The sequence below is a fragment of the Myxine glutinosa genome, chromosome 4 (assembly GCF_964187855.1).
Source record: "Myxine glutinosa chromosome 4, kmMyxGlut1.1, whole genome shotgun sequence".
Lineage (NCBI taxonomy): Eukaryota > Metazoa > Chordata > Myxini > Myxiniformes > Myxinidae > Myxine > Myxine glutinosa.
Genome location: NC_136264.1, coordinates 160670951 through 160692182, shown reverse-complemented (window position 1 = coordinate 160692182; position 21232 = coordinate 160670951). Strand labels below are relative to the sequence as shown.

At 49.1% G+C, this 21232-nt stretch overlaps 1 protein-coding gene across 3 annotated transcripts in view; it reads right to left on the bottom strand.

The window, feature by feature from the left end:
• ALPK1 (alpha kinase 1) overlaps positions 1 to 21232 on the bottom strand; it is a 302227-nt gene that overhangs the window by 78662 nt on the left and 202333 nt on the right. For 2 of the 3 annotated variants that reach the window (XM_068113909.2, XM_078776674.1), the window contains exons 7-8: positions 20729 to 20815; positions 11112 to 11188 (exon numbers count right to left, since the gene is read on the bottom strand). In XM_068113909.2, coding sequence (XP_067970010.2) covers positions 11112 to 11188; positions 20729 to 20815 — 164 coding nt within the window. The remainder of the gene's footprint in view (positions 1 to 11111; positions 11189 to 20728; positions 20816 to 21232) is intronic. The other variant, XM_078776675.1, reaches the window with a different exon arrangement.

Sequence of the window (21232 nt, the reverse complement as noted above, 5' to 3'; positions counted from 1 at the left end):
CCAATCGAATCGAAATCTTGCAAAAATCAAATCTCTGAATCTGAGATGGCCCAATATCCAGATCTTTTCATAATATGATAGTCTACTAGTGTACCAAATTTGGTGCTTGTATCACAAAATGCACAACAGGTTTGCTATGCTGCTACACTATAAAGATGCTGCATAACAAGTTTCATCAAACTTAATCAATATTTGTGACTTTTAGAGCGTAGACATCAAATTGTTTACAGAGGACAGACAGACAACAGACGGACGACGGACACTGGGTGTCGACAAAAACTCAGCTGGACATAGTCCAGTTGAGTTAAAAATGGATTTATTCGGACAAGCCGTTCTGCTTGAAATTGACGGAAACCAATTTCAAGATGGCTGCCGTAGCGGCCATATTGAAAATCGCAGCGCGCCCATGAACCTTCCTCTACTCAACCCCAACACACACTGCAAAAATGGATTTAATCGAACAAGCCGTTCTGCTCGAAATTGACGGAAACCAATTTCAAGATGGCGACCGTGGCGGCCATATTGAAAATCGCAGCGCGCCCATTTTCGAAATGAACGTTCCTCTACCCAACCCCAACACACACTGCAAAAATGAATTTAATCGGACAAGCCATTCTGCTCGAAATTGATGGAAACCAATTTCAAGATGGCTGCCATGGCGGCCATATTGAAAATCGCAGCGCGCCCATTTTCGAAAGGAACCTTCCTCTACTCAACCCCAACACACACTGCAACTAGAGTGGTTCCAGGGAACCTCAACTCAACTGGTCTATATCAATATGGTTAGAATATGCATATTAGAACCACAAACTATATAGTTTATATGTGCTAAAAATATATGACAAAAATTGATTTTTCAATATGGCCACCCTGCCGCACCAATTTTTGGGCGTGCAACGCCCAAATGCAATCCCAAACTAGTTTATGTCTTAAAGATGCTGCATAACAAGTTTCATCAAATTTAATAAATATTTGTGACTTTTAGAGCATAGACGTCGAATTGTTTACAGACGACAGACAGACAGACAGACGGACGACGGACACTGGGTGTCGACAAAAACTCAGCTGGACATAGTCCAGTTGAGTTAAAAATGGATTTAATCGGACAATCCGTTCTGCTTGAAATTGACGGAAACCAAAAGTTGACGGACGCCCGGGTGGCTGCCGTGGCGGCCATATTGAAAATCGCAGCGGACCCATTTTCGAAAGGAACCTTCCTCTACTCAACCCCAATACACACTGCAAAAATGGATTTAATCGGACAAGCCGTTCTCCTTGAAATTTACGGAAACCAAAAGTTGACGGACGCCCGGACGACCATACCCCTTATAGTCCAGTCAAACTGCAGAAGCACACCCACCACAAATTGCAACAGAAATGAAACCTGGTGTATTTTGTTGCTTGAAGGTATCTTAATGACATACTAAAAGTATAAGAAACTATTTGGAGTGGAACCTTTTTTTTTTTTAGGGTTCAACATATGACCCGTCCAGTAGCATTGACCGCTATATAAAAAAATTCACAAAATTACATAACTCCTCAACCATTCATCAGAAATGGACAAATCTGGTGTCTTTACCCATGTTTTCAGGGTCAATCTTTCAAATGAAAACACCATTTAGGCCGTAACGTGGCCCTAAGTACCCATATATGGTTTCAAGCTTCATTCTTATATACGGAATACATGCAAACAACCGCCGAGTCAACATAGCATATAGTCGAACATTATATGAGGAACATCATGTATGGTCAACATGTTTGGCAAGTTACATTTAACTGTCACTGTCCTCATTATCATCTACGTTATCATTTGACATGTTTTGGCAAATGCCTCTGCATCCCGAACAAGCCGATGAACATTCCAGTCCCTGTCGGCGGCACCCACAGCGTAGTGTACCACAGCCTGACGTGCAGGTGCAACTGACCAATCTCAGCAATGACTGAGGGGCAGGATCCAAGTCTGAGGTCACGGGTGTCAAGCGCCCATCCAAAACCTTCCATCCCCACTCTTCAGCATCCATTGTTGGATCTGATGGAACACTCGAAGGCTGTGATACTTTGTTGCCGCAGCTGTTGGCGGCAACATGTTGGGGTGGATGGCTTTTTTGCGTGTAGTGACCAGCTCCTGAAACCGTAGATATCTCATGGCATTAAGGTGGTCATTCTCCTTCCCTTTGTATAAAGTGACTATGGCCTTCTCTCCAGCTTTGATGACCTGATCCTTTGATGACTGTCTATTTCCGAATAGTTCAGCCTGTTCACAGAATTCTGTGTTGTCATTGACCAGTTTCAAAGCAACTGCTTTTCCAACCCCGAATATCCTCGATGTCATGTCACACCCCAGGAAAGCATGCACAAAAAAGAATATTCTCACAGATGTTCTGCCCTAGTGTGTCCCTGATGACATTGACCCCCATACATTTGACACCTGCTCCTTTCTTTGGTTCGAGTCGAAAGTAGATATTGTGCTTGTTTCTGCCAGCAAGATGAATTAGCAGAACAAGCAGGTCAGTGTCATCACCCACTAGTACTGCTTCGCATGTTTCTGAGATGTCCACTGCTGTTTGGACAATAAGTAAGTCAGCGTCCCCTGCAGCAAATGCTATTTCACAGCCACACCTGACTAGACTTTCCCCCAAAAGGTCAAGGAACCGTACCTTGTTTTCTTGATTTGAGAGGAACTCATTCTTTTTTAACTGCAACTTCATGGATGGATTGAACATCACTTTCTGCCCTTCAAACCCCCCTCGGCGCTGATGTGTGCTGTCCTTTGTTGAAGGCCCTGCCTTATACCCGTCAAATATGACCACTGCCTGACCATAGTGTTTTGTCACATATTTGCTATAATCCTCCAATATCTTGCCATATGTGTCACCCACTTGCCAAGCAATACGATGCAGGAGAGCCCCTCCATCAAGAACATACTTGAAATTCTGACTTGGTGGTGGTTGTGATGGTACAACAGTCCAGATGGCTTTAGCAAGTTGCGCTTTCACGGCTTCTAAGAGTCTGTCCTTCCCTTCAAACAATGCAGGGGGGTAGTTACAGAGTTCATAGGTCAGGGCATTCGCAAGATCATTAGCTTGAGATCCGGTGATGATTAGCCTTTGGAATAGGAGTAGAGGGTCTATTTGGACCACGTCATTACCTATCTTGACTGCTGCCTTAGAATCAAACGTTACAGCTTGGTTCTTTCTCTTGAAAGAATACTGAAGCACAGTTTTTCCATCCATTTCATTTAGAATGGCCTCTCCGATCTGTTTTGCACAATCAACATTAACCTTTGGTCCAGCTGTGATGCCACTAACTACGTTCCGAAGTGAGAGCTTTGCCTCAAATGGGGACCTCCATTCAATGAATGACATGAGCTTTTCTGAATCCGCAGTGTCCCTTGTTTGCCTAGATCTTGATTGGTCCTTGTGTTGTTCACTTGTCTCATATGTGACTGACGTCAGCTGCTGCATGGCAATGTTCACTTCTGCGCAAGCAGGTCTTGACAGACACCAAACGAGTCGTTGGATTTCTGTCATGCCCCTCCCTCTCGTAAGACCACCACACGTCTTAAGGCTTCTCATTAGTACCTGCTCAATAACAAGGTCCGGGGACAACCCTCCCCAAAAACGATCACTCCTCCTGACAACGTGTAGTCCCTGGGTGAACTGCCTGTGAACATCGGGATGTGCGGTTGCCAACTGCGTCATCTTCTGCAGGTACAAGTGTAAGGACTTTGTGTAGAGGTTATGACCAGATGCTGCAAGGTATGGTAACATGGCTTGCAATGTCCCTAGGTGGAGAGACCAATCGCCTGTTCGTTCAGATCTGATAAATGTCATCATGATATTAACCATTTCCATATACCGCAGCCACAGTTTGGCAGTGATGTATTTTGCCTCCAGTAGACTTTTTGTGCTTGCTTCAAGTTTCCTTTGCAGAGAGTTCAGCTCTGAAGCTCACTTCCTCCACTGTGGTTTTACCAGAAACGAGATCATCGTAGAGGTTTCCTATTGCTTCAAGTTCCTCAGAATTGATGTCTTGGGGTGATATGGACAGCTTTGTTTGGAAAATATCACACAGCAAAAGTGTATGAAGCACAGAATCGATAAGAAAGTGACCGTGACCGCAAAATTTGCCCAAAATATATGCCAGCGCGAATTAGAGGGGGTGGCTCAACTTACCTCCGGCTCAACTATCCCCACTCTCCCCTAGTTACCCAATATAATACTTTAAACACGTCCATATTATTAATAGACCATTAAATTATGCGTTATGGTGTTGTTTTTATTGTTTTATCTTGAAAATTGACAAAGGTATGCCTATCTGAAAATTCTGCTATTTCGGCGTTTTATAATGAAAATGGGTTAAAAACAGATAATTTTAATTATCAAAATTCACCATTTTCCACCGCAAATATGTCATTATACTTTTGATACGTTATCAAGTAGACCTTACTTAGACAAATAGAAGAGGTTTCATTTCTGTTGCAATTTGTGGTGGGCTTTGTCAAATTTTATTTAGATTGACTGGACTATTAGCCCAATTTGGGCTGAGGGATGAAAACCACAGCACAAGGAGAGGGGTTACAGGTGAAAAGTGGGAACGGTCATAGTGAGTGTAGAAAAGCTTGGATAAGTTAGTGGGCCAGACACTTAAAAGCCTGGATAGGAGCAAGAGACAACACACTTCAGCAAATGGTTCTAATGTGACGATTAAAAAAAATACAGTGGAACACATTGTTGCCTCTTGCCATGAGAATACAAGTCATGAGAAACGCCAGGATGACGGTTTATAACTGAGCCGAGATTCAAACCTATTGACAGCTCAGAGAGGGGCGCATACCTCTGGGCTATCTTTCCAGTCTTGTAAGGATTAAGAGGGAATGAATACATTGAAGAGCAAGACCACAAGAGAGACGGTAATGAACAATGGTTCCATCGACCTGCCTGCATTGCGCAATAAGTAGATGCTGAGACGACTCACTGTCATGAGATGCGAATGACACAGAGAGCTATAGATTCCATGACCTGGAAGGGAAGTGGAGTTGAGGGAGCAGTACTGCCAGCCCATAGGGAGAAGCAATAGTCCATGAACCTTCAGATGAAGTTTTATGCACCCGCAGCCAAAAGCATTATGTGTTCATGTGTTCAGGTTGTGCGTCCGTTTGTGTGTGCATAGTGGATTTTTGTTCCGGCGACAACTTGTGAACTAATGAAGAGATTTTGACCAAACTTGGTATACGTATGTACTATGATGCAAAGACGAACTGATTAGATTTTAGGGTCAAAGGACGAAGGTCATGTGACATTTGGCAGAGGCATATCTATTGACTCATTCGCATCAAAATATATTTTCTAGTTGCACAATGTATCACATTCTGTGGAGGGCATTGAATCAGCGACAAAGCCATGCCCTCAGCCAGTGATGCTACCCTGCAGCCTTGTGCTGCGTACGAACGAAGAAGAAGACAAGTCATGAGATCGAGAACATATTTTTGGTCTGGGCCATCTTGGATATATGGATTCTTTTAAAAGGTTCTCTAGAACCACTGAAACGATCAATATGGAACTTCACATATATCTTTGATGGATCAGGTCGCTTCAATTCCGTGAAGGAGAGATCATCTCTTCAAAATGAAATGCTTGGTATGGGCCAACCTATGGTTGTTTGTCCATGCTGCATCATTTTAAATGCTGAACGTCAACCAAGGAAGCAGAACGTACCATTTTTAAAGTCTTTGGTATGACTCGGCCGGGATTCAAACTGCCGACCTCCCAGATTCAGAGTGGTCGTCGTAACCATTACAACACTAAGTCTGGTTACTGGTATTTTGATGATGTTGATGGATTTTGAATTTCTTTGAGGAAACTATTGCTTAAAGGCGATATTGATTATGGCTTGAACACTTGTGACCCGATTCCATGCGAATAGATGAATATTGTTGATGTAGTAGATGATGAATATCATGCATATGGGGCAAAATCCCTTCACAACTAAGATGGCATCCTATCCAGAGCAGTCAAGACACGAATGACTGGTGTTTTGACAACAAAAGCAGCTTTTTATAGATTTACAGTTATGCTGGTTTCAAAAATGATAACTTTGAAGGTATCTCAGGGTTCTTTCTGTTTTTCAACTTAAGTGTTATTAGTTGTAAGCTCTGAGGATTGCTACCAGCTATAATTATTATTGTTATTATTATTATTTATATCTTCCTAATTTAAATAACAAATTAAGTCTGCTTGTTTCATAATTTTGTCCCTTATTTTTCAGGGGCACTTTAAGGGGCACGGTTAGGGTGCTGATGCAGTGCTACATAGTTACGGCAACCATATTGTCACGTTTGTGGGGGGTAGGCATTAAATACCTCAGGAAAGTTAAGAATGTGTAGGTTTTAGTATGGACCGTGTGATGCAAAGAAGAAGAAGAAGCCATCTCGATGTACATAAGCAGGGTAAATGTTCAGGTTAAGAGTGCTTGCATGTCACCATAAGGAGGGTGATTTTGTGCTAATTAATTATAGGACTTTTTTTTCTGTTTTTTTTGGATACTGAATCAAGGCTCGTGAAAGAGCTAACATATACAGTGAAACCTTGACTTACGAGTGCACCAACTTACGAGTTTTCCGAGATACGAGCCGTCGCTCGGGCGGTTTATTGCTTTGAGATGCGAGCCGAGATCTGAGTTACGAGCTTACGCCACCCGCCACCAGATGGGTTCCGGTCACGTGGTTATCTTGCCGTGCAAGCATCTCTACCGTATATCGCTGCTGCTTTGTTTTCGCATTTTGGTTATTTTGGAGCTTACGCCACCCGCCACCAGGTGAGTTCCGGTCACGTGGTTATCTTGCCGTGCAAGCATCTCTGCCTTATATCGCTGCTGCTTTGTTTTCGCATTTTGGTTATTTTGGAGCTTACGCCACCGCCACCAGGTGGGTTCCGGTCACGTGGTTATCTTGCCGTGCAAGCATCTCTGCCGTATATAGCTGCTGCTTTGTTTTCGCATTTTGGTTATTTTGGAAAATTTCTTAGTTTTAACCATGGGTCCTAAGAAATTGAGTGCCAAGGGCTGTACTGAGAAGAAGAAGAGGATGATGTGCTTGGATATAAAACACGCAATCATCGAAAAACATGAGCGAGGTGTGCGTGTTGTCGACTTGGTGAGGCGGATGTGAAGGCAGCTGAAGATTTTATAATAACTTTTGCCGAACTGATAGAAGCCGAACGATACATCCCCCAGCAAATCTTCAACTGTGACGAGACAGGGCTCTTCTGGAAAAAGATGCCGAGGAGGACGTATATAACGGCAGAGGAGAAGAGCATGCCAGGCCACAACTTGTTCAGAGTGCCGGCGATAGCTCGCCTTCTCTTTGTGGAAAACACGGTGAGATCCTTAACATCCAACAACTAATGGGACGCAAACGGGGCGCCCAGTTTAGCGGTACACACATTGATGAATCACCCTGCCTGTGATTCACCCATGACAGGTTATAGCTGGGTCGGGATTCAAACCCAGGCTGGACAGTTTAGAGTCAAGTGTGCGTACCTCCAGTCCAGGCCATCCTGCCAACTTGTATGCTGCATACAGGTGAAATATAAAGCGCGAGATATTTTTATATATACTGTATATTTAAAAAAAAATTGGTGTGGTTTTTCGGGGGCTGGAACGGCTTCATAGCATTTCAATGCATTTTAATGGGGAAATTTAATTTGAGAAACGAGCAAATTGAGTTACGAGCTCGGTCACAGAACGAATTAAACTCGTAAGTCAAGGTTTCACTGTATTTCACAAACAAATCAACCAGACAAACAAAATATATAAAAAGAGGGAGCGGAAGACAAGATGGGGAGAGAAGGGGAAGCACTGAAACACAACATTTGAGAGCAGGGAGATGTGTGGGAGGGAGAGGGCTTGGGGGGAGGAGGCGTGGGAAGGGGTGGGGGGGGGGGGGGTGGGAAAAGTATAAAACACTGGACACCAAGGGCTTCCAGGACAGAAGTTGGTATTTCAAAAAAGGTGGATTTGGGGTGAAATTAGCGGGGGTAGAAAAGATCAAGGTTTTGGATGGGGGAAGATAAGAGATGGTGGTGAACAGCTGTTTTAAAGACCTAGAGGGTGGAGTGGGATTGAAGAGAGTGAGGGGGTTTGTTCCAGAGGGGGTTTGTTCCAGAGGCGGGAGAAAAGAGGAATGAAGGAGTGAAGGTGAGCAGAGAGTCTTGATTTTGGCAGTTTGACCATAAGAGGGTTGCAGGCAGATCTTGTGCGACCTGTAGGAATATTTGGGGGACAGAGCCCAGAGAGAGCTAGGGGGCAAGGCCAGAGAGGAGTCGGTAGAAGACGGAAAGACCACCAACCTGCCTGCGGTGAGTGAGTGAAAGGCCCTTGGAGTTAGCTTCATCGCAGGAGATTCCAATGACTCTGAACGCTTTGGTTTCAACAGCGTGAAGACGAGCTAGGTGTGAAGCAGGAGCACCAGCCCAGAGGGGAGAGCAGTATTCCATTGAGCTGCGGATGAAAGCCTTGTATGTGGTGAGGAGCTCAGGTGTGCCTAGGAACGACTTCGCATGACGGAGGATGCCCAGTCGGCGACTGGCTTTGGAGGCCAGATTTGAAATGTGGTTTTCCCAGGAAAGATCATGGCAGATAGTGAGACCAAAAAGCTTGAGTGACAGAACTTCTTGGAGAGGATTATTCAGAAAGTGGATGGGAGGGTTGTCCAGTCGGTCTTTTCGGAGAGACATCGTAAGAGTGTGAGATTTGTCAGGATTGAAAGACATTTTCCACTTGTTTGCCCAGTCTGTGATTTTGTCCAGGTCTGCAGAGAGTGAGGAGGCTGCAGACTGCCGATCTGCGGGATGAGGAATGGAGCGATAGAGAGTAGAGTCATCAGCAAAGAGATAGAGAGGATTTTCAAGAGAGTCAGAGAGATCATTGATGAAGACCAGAAAAAGCACAGGGCCCAGAACACTGCCTTGGGGAACTCCAGCCTGAACAGGAAGAGGAGATGAGAGAAACCCATTCAGGGCCACACGTTGATTACGACAAGAGAGGAAGTCCGCCAGCCATGCGTGGAGATTTCCATGGATACCAAAGGAGGAGAGTTTGGTGAGCAGAGCGGGGTGCCAGACCGTATCAAAGGCACGTGATATGTCAAGGGAGACAGCTCTAATTTCCTGTTTGGCATTGAGGACATCCATCCATTGTTGAGAAAGCAGAAGCAGCATGTCCAGAGTAGAGTGACCAGGTCTGAAACCAAATTGATGATCAGAGATCAAGCCATTGGAGAAGAGGAAAGATTTCATATCTGAAGCAATGATGGATTCCATTACTCTGCTGATAATTGGGAGAAGGCTGATTGGTCTGTAGTTGCTAGGATCTGTTTTTGCACCTTTTTTGTGCAAAGCGGTGATGTTGGCTGATTTCCAAGCAGATGGCAGATGACCTTGAGCAAAAGAGAGGGTGAAGAGAACAGAGAGAGGCAGTGAAAGAGCGGAAGAACAGGATTTTAGGACCCGTGGGCTGATGCCGTCAGGTCCAGTTGCGGAATCAGAGTCGAGGGTTGACAGAAACTTTTCCACCTTGTCAGGAGGAAAGGACACAGAGTCCAGAAGCAGCTGGGTATGACTGGGTACGGTGGGTACAGAGAGGGATGGGTTTGGGACACAAGATTTAGAGGCAAACACAGAGTTGAGGCATTCAGCTTTTTCACGTGCGGAGTCAGCCGTGTAGCCGTTTGAGGTGAGGGAGGGGATGGAGGGGGAACAAACACCAGAAACAGATTTGACCAGACACCACCAGGATTTGGAAGAGGGAGACAGATAAGAGAGTTCGGTCTTGAGAACGGAGAGATATTGTTTCCTGGCTCTCCTGAGGGTGGACACACACTTGTTTCGGGCTTTGTGAAAGGAAATGAGATTTCCTTCCGTTGGATTTGCTTTCCAGGAGACAAAAGCAAGTTGTTTCTGGGCAACAGCCTCACCACAAGATTCCGTGTACCATGGACGGGAGGAAGGGTATGACAACTGAAGACGAGATGGGATAAATCTGTGAAATAATGCCCAGTATGTATTGAAATAATCCCCAGTATGTATATAATAATATGAAATAATCCCAATAATCCAATCCCCATTATGGTTAATAATCCCCAGTATGTATTGTCTCCCTGTGATTTTTCCCTAATGTTCTTTTAAACTCAGTGGGCCAGGCAATGGGCTTCATTCGCTCACAGCGCCGACAGAAACAGCATTTGCCAATCGGCAAGTAAGCTCCGATGTCATCCAAACATTCCCGAACAGAGATGAGACTCTGCCCCCGATGACTCATGATGTGAAGGCCACGCCTCAAGCTTCGTGCCTGGTTAAGGAGCCATAGAGTGATGAACAGAGCTCGGTGATTGGACAGAGTGTGACGTCAGCGGTGGAACATTCTTGAGCTAGGAGAGCAAAAAGAAGCCATCTCACCATCTTGGCGCCGCTTCTGGTTCTGGCTCACGTGAAAGGTGGTCGCATGTTGTCTCGGGTGCGCTGGTGAGGAGACATGTCAGGGCTTTGGAACTTTTGCAACGTTGGAGGAGGGGGTGTTGGTTGACGGTGGTGCACTTCGGAGATGGAGGAGGTCACGAGCGAAACAAAGAAGGATCCTGCCTGCTTGCCTCACACCAGCAGCTGGCTATGGGCGCGGTTCCGCGCCATCTTCTGTGCTTCCCGCACGGTGACTCTGGTTCGACGACCAGCAAGCCCTACCAGCCATTTGGGGATGCAAAGCTAAGTGCAGGCTGGCTTGAAACGATACATCATTTATTTTTACTTTCATTTTTCCCTTATTTGTATACGAGTCTGATTGGAGACGTCTCAAATTAGGAAATAGTTTTTACCTCACATTCATTTTAATTGCTTGCATTACTTTCATTAAATCATGATTTGTTGACTTTCAATTTCTTGTCTTGTTTCGTTTCTTTGTTTGTGGGTTCGGATTAACCCTGTGTGTTCCCGATCAGGTTAGGCTTCGGGCTTTCCCGCGCGAGCCAAAGGACAATCCTGCCAAGGTTAAAGGTTAAAGCTCGTTTCGGTCATCTGTCACCCAGGGTTCTTAACCCCGGGGACACGACAATATTATACCTTCTTGTCAGGGATAGGAAGACTTTGGAAGCCGATGATGGAAAGTAGAAGAAACTCAGCAGATTCCAGCCACAGTCCTGCAAGGGATCGGCATGAGGGGTAGATAGTCATGAAGGCATTGTAAACAGCAGAGCAAACTTGTACACCTAGTACTGATGCAAAGTGCACACATGGGAGTGAGCATTCCCAGTTTTGCACATAGGATATCATTCTCGATTCATTCAACATTATTTGCTATAACAGACAAAGGACCAATAATGATAATTTTTCTATCAATGAGAAAAACGTGTGCAGTTTTGGGTGCAGGTGCCGAGGGAGTCAAGGAGGGAGGTGTAGGGTCCTACATCCTAAAACATGTGGTTCAATAATGGCAGCGTTAAACTGGCAATCCCATTTACGATAAATTTGACATAAAAAGCATCATATATTGTGCTTCAGTGGGATATAAATTGTTATTAAAAGCACAGATGTTTGTGAACATAGCTAAACAACAAAAAACAGACCCTTTAAAACCCATTAGAATTACCCATTAGAATTACCCATTAGAATTACCCTTTAGAATTACCCTTCAGAATTACACTTAAGAATTATCCTTTATAATTACCCGAAATAATTACCCTTTACAACCCTTGAGAATTACCTTTTAGAATTACCCATTAGAATTACCTTTTAGAATTATTTAAGGTGGAAAAGTTTCTGTCAACCCTCGACTCTGATTCTGCAACTGGACCTGATGGCGTCAGCCCATGGGTCCTAAAATCCTGTTCTTCCGCTCTTTCACTCCCTCTCTCTGTTCTCTTCACCCTCTCTTTTGCTCAAGGTCAACTGCCATCTGCTTGGAAATCAGCCAACATCACCGCTTTGCACAAAAAAGGTGCAAAAACAGATCCTAGCAACAACAGACCAAACAGCCTTCTCCAAATTATCAGCAAAGTCATGGAATCCATCATTGCTTCGGATATGAAATCTTTCCTCTTCTCCAATGGCTTGATCTCTGATCATCAATTTGGTTTCAGACCAGGTCACTCTACTCTGGACATGCTGCTTCTGCTGTCTCAACAATGGATGGAGGTCCTCAATGCCAAACAGGAAATTAGAGCCGTCTCCCTCGACATATCACGTGCCTTCGATACGGTCTGGCACCCCGCTCTGCTCACCAAACTTTCCTCCTTTGGTATCCATGGAAATCTCCACGCATGGCTGGCGGACTTCCTCTCTCGTCGTAGTCAACGTGTGGCCCTGAATGGGTTTCTCTCATCTCCTCTTCCTGTTCAGGCTGGAGTTCCCCAAGGCAGTGTTCTTGGCCCTGTGATTTTTTCTGGTCTTCATCAATGATCTCTCTGACTCTCTTGAAAATCCTCTCTATCTCTTTGCTGATGACTCCACTCTCTGCCGCTCCATTCCTCATCCCTCAGATTGGCAGTCTGCAGCCTCCTCACTCTCTGCAGACCTGGACAAAATCACAGACTGGGAAAACAAGTGGAACATGTCTTTCAATCCTGACAAATCTCACACTCTTACGATGTCTCTCCGAAATGACCGACTGGACAACCCTCCCATCTACTTTCTGAATAATCCTCTCCAGGAAGTTCTGTCACTCAAGGTTTTGGGTCTCACTATCTGCCATGATCTTTCCTGGGAAAACCACATTTCCAAGCTGGCCTCCAAAGCTAGTCGCCGACTGGGCATCCTCCGTCGTGCGAAGTCCTTCCTTGGCACACCTGAGCTCCTCACCACATACAAGGCTTTCATCCGCAGCTCAATGGAATACTGCTCTCCCCTCTGGGCTGGTGCTCCTGCCTCACACCTAGCTCGTCTTCACGCTGTTGAAACCAAAGCGTTCAGAATCATTGGAATCTCCCGCGATGACGCTATCTCCGAGGGCCTTTCACTTACACACCGCAGGCAGGTTGGTGGTCTTTCCGTCTTCTACCGACTCCTCTCCGGCCTTGCTCCCCCAGCTCTCTCTGGGCTCTGTCCCCCAAATATTCCTGCAGGTCGCACAAGATCTGCCTGCAACCCTCTTATGGTTAAAACTGCCAAAATCAAGACTCTCTGCTCACCTTCACTCCTTCATTCCTCTTTTCTCCCACCTCTGGAACAAACTCCCTCACTCTCTTCAATCCCACTCCTCCCTCCAGGTCTTTAAAACGGCTGTTCACCACCATCTCTTATCTTCCCCAATCCAAAACCTTGATCTTTTCTACCCCCGCTAATTTCACCCCAAATCCACTTTTTTGAGGTGACTTTTGTCTTCTTTCCTGGAAGTCCTTGGTGTCCTTGCGTTTTATACCTATCCTGCCTCCCCCCAGGCCCTCTGCCTCCCACACATCTCCCGATGTCCCTGCCCTCAAATGTTGTGTTTGTGTGCTTCCTCCCATTCTCTCCCCATCTTGTCGACCGCTCCCACTTTTATGTGCTTTGTTTACTTGTTTGTTTGATTTGTTTGTTTGATAAATGTTAGCTCTTTCACGAGCCTGGACTCTGTATACAAAAAATAATAATAATAATAATAAAAAATCCTTTACAACCCTTTAGAATTACCCTTCAGAATTACCCATGAAAATTACCCTTTAGAATTACACTTTAGAATTACCTGTTAGAACCAATTAGAATTACCCTACAGAGCCCATTAGAATTACCCTTTAGACTTACACTTTAAAATTACCCTTTAGAATCACCCTTTAGAATTACCTTGTAGAACCCATTGGAATTACCCTTTAGAATTACCCATTATAATTACCCTTTGGAATTACCCTTTAGAATTACCCTTTGGAATTACCCTTTGGAATTACCTTTTAGAACCCATTAGAATTACCCTTTGGAACCCATTAGAGCTACCCTTTTGCATCATCATCATCATCATCATCATCGTTTTATGGCTGTTTCCATGCTTGCACCCTTTATAATTACTCTTTGGAATTATTCCTAATAATTACCGATAATAATTACCCATTAGAATTACCCTTTAGAATCAACGTGTATGGGCAACAGACCGCTGCCTCGATCGCTCGTGAAAAGAAAATTAACCCGGGTTATGTATATAAAGTGAATGCAGCATACTGTAGCGGCTACCGCTGGGTTTTCACAATCGCCTTGCACCTACCAAGGACGCGGAGCGATCACCATGCCGGGCTCGTCCAGGACGCCCGGGCAGGCCCGCGCTCAACTTGCCAGGCCTCGGCCGGGATGCCCGGGCACGCCCGCCCTCGACTTGCCAGGCCGTGGCCAGGACGCCCGGCCACGCCCCCTCTCGCCGTTCCCGGGCAAACGCTCCGGGATAATGTGTGTATATATATTGCTGCCCGATAAACGGGCTTTTGAGTTTACCTGAGCTGTTTTGTTTGAATAAAGCAACTCGGACGTATTCCAGCTTTTTTGTCGCGTCCATTCTTCCGATCGACGTGGGAGCACCACTCCTTCATTGGTGACCTACCAACATGGACACGGCAGTTGCCCTCAAACTGTTTACCTTCTAGGAGGCTCACGCGGCGGTTTGGTTCACACAGGCGGACTCCCTGTTTGCCCTGCGAGGCATCACGGCCGACGACACCCGCTTCCACCATGTGGTAGCAGCACTCGGTTCAGCCACCGCGGCCCGCGCCCTGAGCCTCCTCGAGAGCCCGCCAGCCGCTGACAAATACGGCGCGATTAAAAAGCTCCTCCTCGACGCTTTCGCCCTCCCATCGGCGGAACGCACACGGCGCCTGCTCGACCTGCCCGAGCTCGGCGACACGCGCCCGTCCGAGCGAATGGACTACATGCTTTCGCTGCTCGGCGAGCACTCTCCGGCATTCCTGTTCTGGGAGCTGTTCCTCCATCAGCTGCCTAGCCCGGTACGCCTCGCCCTGGCAAGCACGACGATCACGGATCCCCGTGCCCTCGCCAGGGAAGCCGACAAGATCTCCGCGGCAGGCCAACGCATTGCAGCAGCGACCTGGGGCCCACCGCCGTCCGACGCAACACCCATGGCGCCCGAGCACCCGGCACGGTCGACGACCGAACTGCCGACGCAATCGGCGACCGCTATGCCGAGCCGACCACCTCCAGCACGACGACCGGGGCCTCCACCTGACCAAGCGTGGTGTTACCATCATGCCAGGTTCGGACAGAAGGCCCGGACATGCCGGCAGGCCGGGAAACGGCCGGGCCGGCGTTCATTACCAGCCATGAGCGCCGGCCACACGGGCAAATTACTGTTCATCACGGACAAAGCGTCCGGACGGCGCTTCCTGTGCGACACCGGCGCCCAACTGAGCGTCATACCCGCCTCTGAGCAGGACAGGCAGTCCGCGGTTTGCGGCCCCTCCTTGGTTGCGGCCAACGGATCGGCCATCCGCACCTTCGGCCCGCGCAACGTCACCCTCTGCTTCGGCGGCCAACGCTTTACTTGGACGTTTGCAACCGCAAACGTGCCCATGGCTCTGCTAGGCGCCGACTTCCTCTGCGCACACGGACTGCTGGTGGACGTCCAACGGCGTCGCCTAATCAACGCCGAAACCTTCAGCTCCCTGGTATGCACATTGAGCAGCTCCGCTCCGACCGAGCTGGCATGCGCCCTCCCGGCGGCGAACGAGTTTGCTCGCCTGCTCACGGAGTTCCCGGCCCTCACGCGGCCGACGTTTTCGGCCGTCGCAGTACGACATGGGATCGAGCATCATATACCAACCACAGGCCCGCCGGTCTACGCCAGAGCCCGCCGCCTCGACCCAGCCAAGCTCGTCGTGGCCAAAGCCGAGTTCGACGCTTTAGAACACCTCGGCATCGTGCGGCGCTCCGATAGCGCGTGGGCTTCGCCACTACACATCGTCCCAAAGCCAGGGGGCAGCTGGCGCCCATGTGGCGACTACCGCCGTCTTAACGACGCTACCACCCCCGACAGGTATCCGATCCCGCACATCCAAGACTTCTCCGCCCGTCTGGCGGGACGGGTCATTTTTTCAAAAATCGACCTCATACGGGGATATCACCAGGTACCTGTCAGGGCGGCCGACGTCCCTAAAACGGCAGTCATCACGCCGTTCGGCTTATTCGAATTCCTACGGATGCCGTTTGGTCTCAAGAACGCGGCTCAGGCGTTCCAGCGCTTGATGGACGGCGTGCTGCGTGACCTGCCGTTCCTCTTCGTTTACCTGGACGACATCCTCGTCGCCAGCACGTCCCGGGCCGAGCACCTCCTCCACCTCCGAACACTGTTCGGGCGCCTCAGCGAGCACAGCCTCATCGTCAACCCGGCCAAATGCCACTTCGGCACGACGGCCGTTGATTTTTTGGGCCACCACATCACCAAGAACGGGGCCGTGCCGCTGCCAACCAAGGTCGAGGCCATCACCACGTTTCCGCGTCCCCGCTCCATAAAGGCCCTGCAGGAATTCCTGGGAATGGTGAATTTCTATCACCGCTTCGTGCCCCGCGCTGCTCAACTCATGCGGCCCCTCTACGAAGCCCTCCGGGGCAAGCCGGCCAAGCACGACATCGTCTGGTCCGCAGCTATGGACGCGGCCTTCCAAAGCTCAAAACGGGCCCTCGCCGACGCAACACTGCTCGCTCACCCGGTGCTCAACGCTCCCATCGCCCTCACCACGGATGCCTCTGACTACGCGGTGGGCGCCGTACATGAGCAATGGGTGAACGGGGTTTGGCAGCCACTTGCTTTTTTCAGCCGGCAGCTCCGGCCGAACGAGCTCAAATACAGTACGTTTGACCGTGAGCTTCTCGGTCTACACCTGGCCGTTCGCCATTTCCGCCACCTCCTGGAGGGCCGACCCTTCATGGCGTTCGTCGACCACAAGCCGTTGGTTTACGCAATGGCCAAGGTCACGGAGCCGTGGTCGGCCCGCCAACAGCGCCACCTCTCCGCCGTGTCGGAGTTTACCACGGACATCCGGCACGTCGCCGGCAAAAACAACGCCGTGGCCGACTGTCTTTCTCGGGCCAGCGCGAACGAGGTCCACCTCGGCGTGGACTTCGCGCTTATGGTGGCGGACCAAACCACCGACACCACGGTGCAAGCCCTCCGGGCGGCGGACACGGGCCTCCGCCTGGCCGACATCCCCTTCGCGGACACTGTCCTGCTCTGCGACGTCTCCCAAGGCCAGCCTCGCCCTATCGTGCCCGTTACCTGGCAACGCCGCATCTTCGCCTCCCTCCACGGCCTTTCCCACCCGGGCCGGAAAGCTTCCCAGAAGCTGGTGTCGGCGCGATTCGTCTGGTACGGCCTTCGACGGGACGTCCGCGATTGGACCAGCACCTGCACAGCCTGCCAACAGGCCAAGGTCCACCGACACACCCAGGCCCCGCTGGCACCTTTCACCGTGCCCGAACGATGTTTCGACCATGTCAACGTGGATCTGTTGGGCCCCCTCCCCCCATCACGGGGGTTCACACACCTGCTCACCATGGTGGACAGGACCACCGGGTGGCCGGAGGCCGTTCCCCTCGTCTCCACCACTTCCGCCGACGTGGCGCAGGCTTCGGCGCACCGGCGGACATCCCGTCAGACCGCGGACCACAGTTCACCTCCGAGCTGTGGGGCGCGGTCACCCGCAACCTGGGGGTCAAGCTCCACCGTACTACGGCCTACCACCCCCAAGCCAGCGGGTTGTGCGAGCGATTCCACCGCTCCATGAAGGCCGCGCTCATGGCCGGCCTTCAGGACGGCGGTTGGGCCGACCGGCTGCCGTGGGTCCTTTTGGGCCTCTGCCCGGCCCCCAAGGAGGACCTCCAGGCATCCACCGCCGAGCTTGTCTACGGCCAGGCGCTACGCGTCCCGGGCGAGTTTGTGCCCGACGCTACCAGTCCCTGGTCCGCAGCTCGCCAGCGCTCGGACCTCCAGGAGGCCGCCCGACGGTTTGCCCCCGTGCCAACATCCCACCACGGTGACCCCCAGTCCTACGTCCCCCCAGCACTTCGCACAGCGGAGTATGTTTTTGTGCGTCATGACGCACATCGGGGGCCACTCCGGCCGCCGTACAACGGGCCCTTCCGGGTCCTGCGACGGGACGACAAGTCGTTCGTCATCGACATCGGCGACAGGTCGGACCGGATTGCGGTGGACCGCCTCAAGCCGACGCACGTGGACATCGACCAACCGCCACGGTTGGCCCTTCCGCCGCGGTGAGGCCGCCCCCCGTCCATGGTGCCCCCCACTCGACCGCCCACCACCACACCGGACCCCCCCCCCCACGACCCACCAGGGGTCGCTTCAGCCGGGTCATCAGGACCCCCCTTAAATTGACCCTGCCGGTGCAAGTCGATTCTGGGGGGACGTGTGTAGCGGCTACCGCTGGGTTTTCACAATCGCCTTGCACCTACCAAGGACGCAGAGCGATCACCATGCCGGGCTCGTCCAGGACGCCTGGGCAGGCCCGCGCTCAACTTGCCAGGCCGCGTCCGGGATGCCCGGGCATGCCCGCCCTCGACTTGCCAGGCCGTGGCCAGGACACCCGGCCACGCCCCCTCTCGCCGTTCCCGGGCAAACGCTCCGGGATAATGTGTGTATATATTGTTGCGGACGCGGTTAAGATGTTATTTTGACCGAGCGGTTGGTATGACCGCGACCGAACAGTTATTCCCCGACTAGAACCCGATTCCACCCAAACTTTGGCCGTATCGCACCGCAGCTGCCCAATCTGGAAAACTCTAAAACGACCGAATGCAAAGAGGAAAAGGAATAAGACGAGAAGACGGACAGAAGAGTAATTGGATTTATTATTTACACATATAAGTAGGAAGCAAGCAGTCACGTTTATTTACAGGGACATGAGACGCAGGTGACAAAGTGCAATCTTTAGCTTATACAGACTTATTGTTACTACCCAGGACAGCACGAACAAAACAAACTCACGTCCGCAAATGGATGGAAATTGCAGGCAGGAATGACAGCAGGTGGGTGGCTGGAGGAAGGCCCGGAGCTGGCTGGAGTTTGATCCCGCACGGGACGTCGGGCTGGACCTCGACGGCCGCCGATGCCACCGATCCTGTCGTGTGCGCGGGGTAGCGGGTCGGAGCTGCTTGGTGGAGCCAAGCCAACGCTGCTGGTGGGGGGTCTGGCGTGACGGGTTTTCTCGCGTGACGGGTTCTCTCTCTTACTAACTCCAGGACTCTTTCTCTCTTGCTTAGTCCAACTCTTCCTCACCACCGACAACTCAACGCAACCCCTCCACTCTCCGCAAACACTGACCACCACTGACGACCAACCCAGCTCTGACCAAAAAAACCACACACTCCGCTCTTGTCGTAGCTCATGCCGTCAAAGCTCATCTGCCTTGGACACGCCCTGCCTGCGGGTTATATAGGCCCCGCCCCTCAACCTTCGCGAACCTCCTCGATGTTTCTCTCCACACCCTCTCCAAGTCCAACCCCTTGTTCGTGGTTGGTTGAGTGGGGCTGACTCACTCCTCCCCTCTATGACGAGGTGGGGACCCGCCTTTCTTCCCCAACCCTGCCTCGTGGTCAATGGCGGATGAAGGGAAAACCGCCCAACATGCAGTTGGCAATGCGAATTGCAATTGACGAAAAGGGGGGAATGGAAGTGTTGGGAGTGGGAATGAAGGGAATCTATCTCTTTCACTGGTGCAATGGAGTATTTCAGCTAATGGGAGACACAGCCTTACCCTAAAACACATAATAAGATATAACTATTGAACAGGGGTATTCTATGATTGGCTGTGGTGTGGATGCTTTATGGACTAATTATGGGATGCCCTTTGACCTTTACACAGCTCCGGAGGCAGGAGGCGCAGAATAAACAATAATAATAATTCACACAATCAAAAAAATATACAGTCCTCACATCCGCAACAATATATTGCTGCCCGATAAATGGGCTTTTGAGTTTACCTGAGCTGTTTTGTTTGAATAAAGCAACTCGGACGAATTCCAGCTTTTTTGTCGCGTCCATTCTTCCGATCGACGTGGGAGCACCGCTCCTTCAATACTGCTTATGTGTGTGTGTGTGTGTGTGTGTGTGTGCGTGTGTGTGTGTATTTGTATATATATATATATATATATATATATATATATATATATATATAATCGGGAGATTAAATCAGACGCGGACGTAGCTTCAGGACGTCGATCTTTAATTTTCAACAAGCTTTCGACCAACAAAGGTCTTCTTCTTAGTCGTCCCCAAGTTCAACGGAAGTCACATTCCACTTGTCACTTCAAGTCACTTCAAGTCACAAGTCACTTCCGTTGAACTTGGGGACGACTAAGAAGAAGACCTTTGTTGGTCGAAAGCTTGTCGAAAATTAAAGATAGACGTCCTGAAGCTACGTCCGCGTCTGACTTAATCTCCGGATTATTTATTTAATGCAAATGAGATGCCCTGCACGTACTGTGGAGTTTCTACTATTTCTCACAGTTTTATATATATATATATATATATATTACACATTGTAGTTATATCGCTCGGATAATTCCAATTGCACGCACCCTCCCCAGTAGGAAGAAAATGGTAAGATGGGCAAATTTTTTATTTTTTCAAAACGTGACTGAATCAAAGGAAACTTGCACATGCACAACTTCAGGGTGCCCTCATGAATCCCTGAAAGTTTTGGCTTCCTAGGTCAAACCAAGCTACAAATGAGCCTTGGAAACTGACATTTCCATACCAAGCTTATGCAGGATCTGCCCACGGATCTGGACACAAACTGCTTGAACCAATGTGCGATCCTTGTCTTCTCGATAGTTCCATGTCCCTTTATAAAAGCAAACAAACACTGTTTCACTCAAACAATTTTCCTCAGTGTTGCAAAAAGCTCTCAAATTCTTGTAAAATCTCAAAAATTGTGGCCGTTAATGGAGAAGTTATCTTGGACAATATAATCAACAGTCTCAAATTTGATTGCATCCCTCTCTGGAGTCAGCAAGCAAAACCTGCGAGTTCAAATCTGAGATTGCAAATCAAATCACATGATCTGATACAGCTCCGGCTATTGGACAAATCAATCAAATGGAGCTGGTATTTAAATACAAGACTGATAGTTTAACAACGGTGTATTCGGACTTGTTTGGCACTTTAGTTGAAGAGGATGGAGTGACCTGGGTGGGGATACCAGTTAGCAAGTAATATAAGTATTAATTTTCTTGTGACTCCAGGCATGGACAGCTGGAAT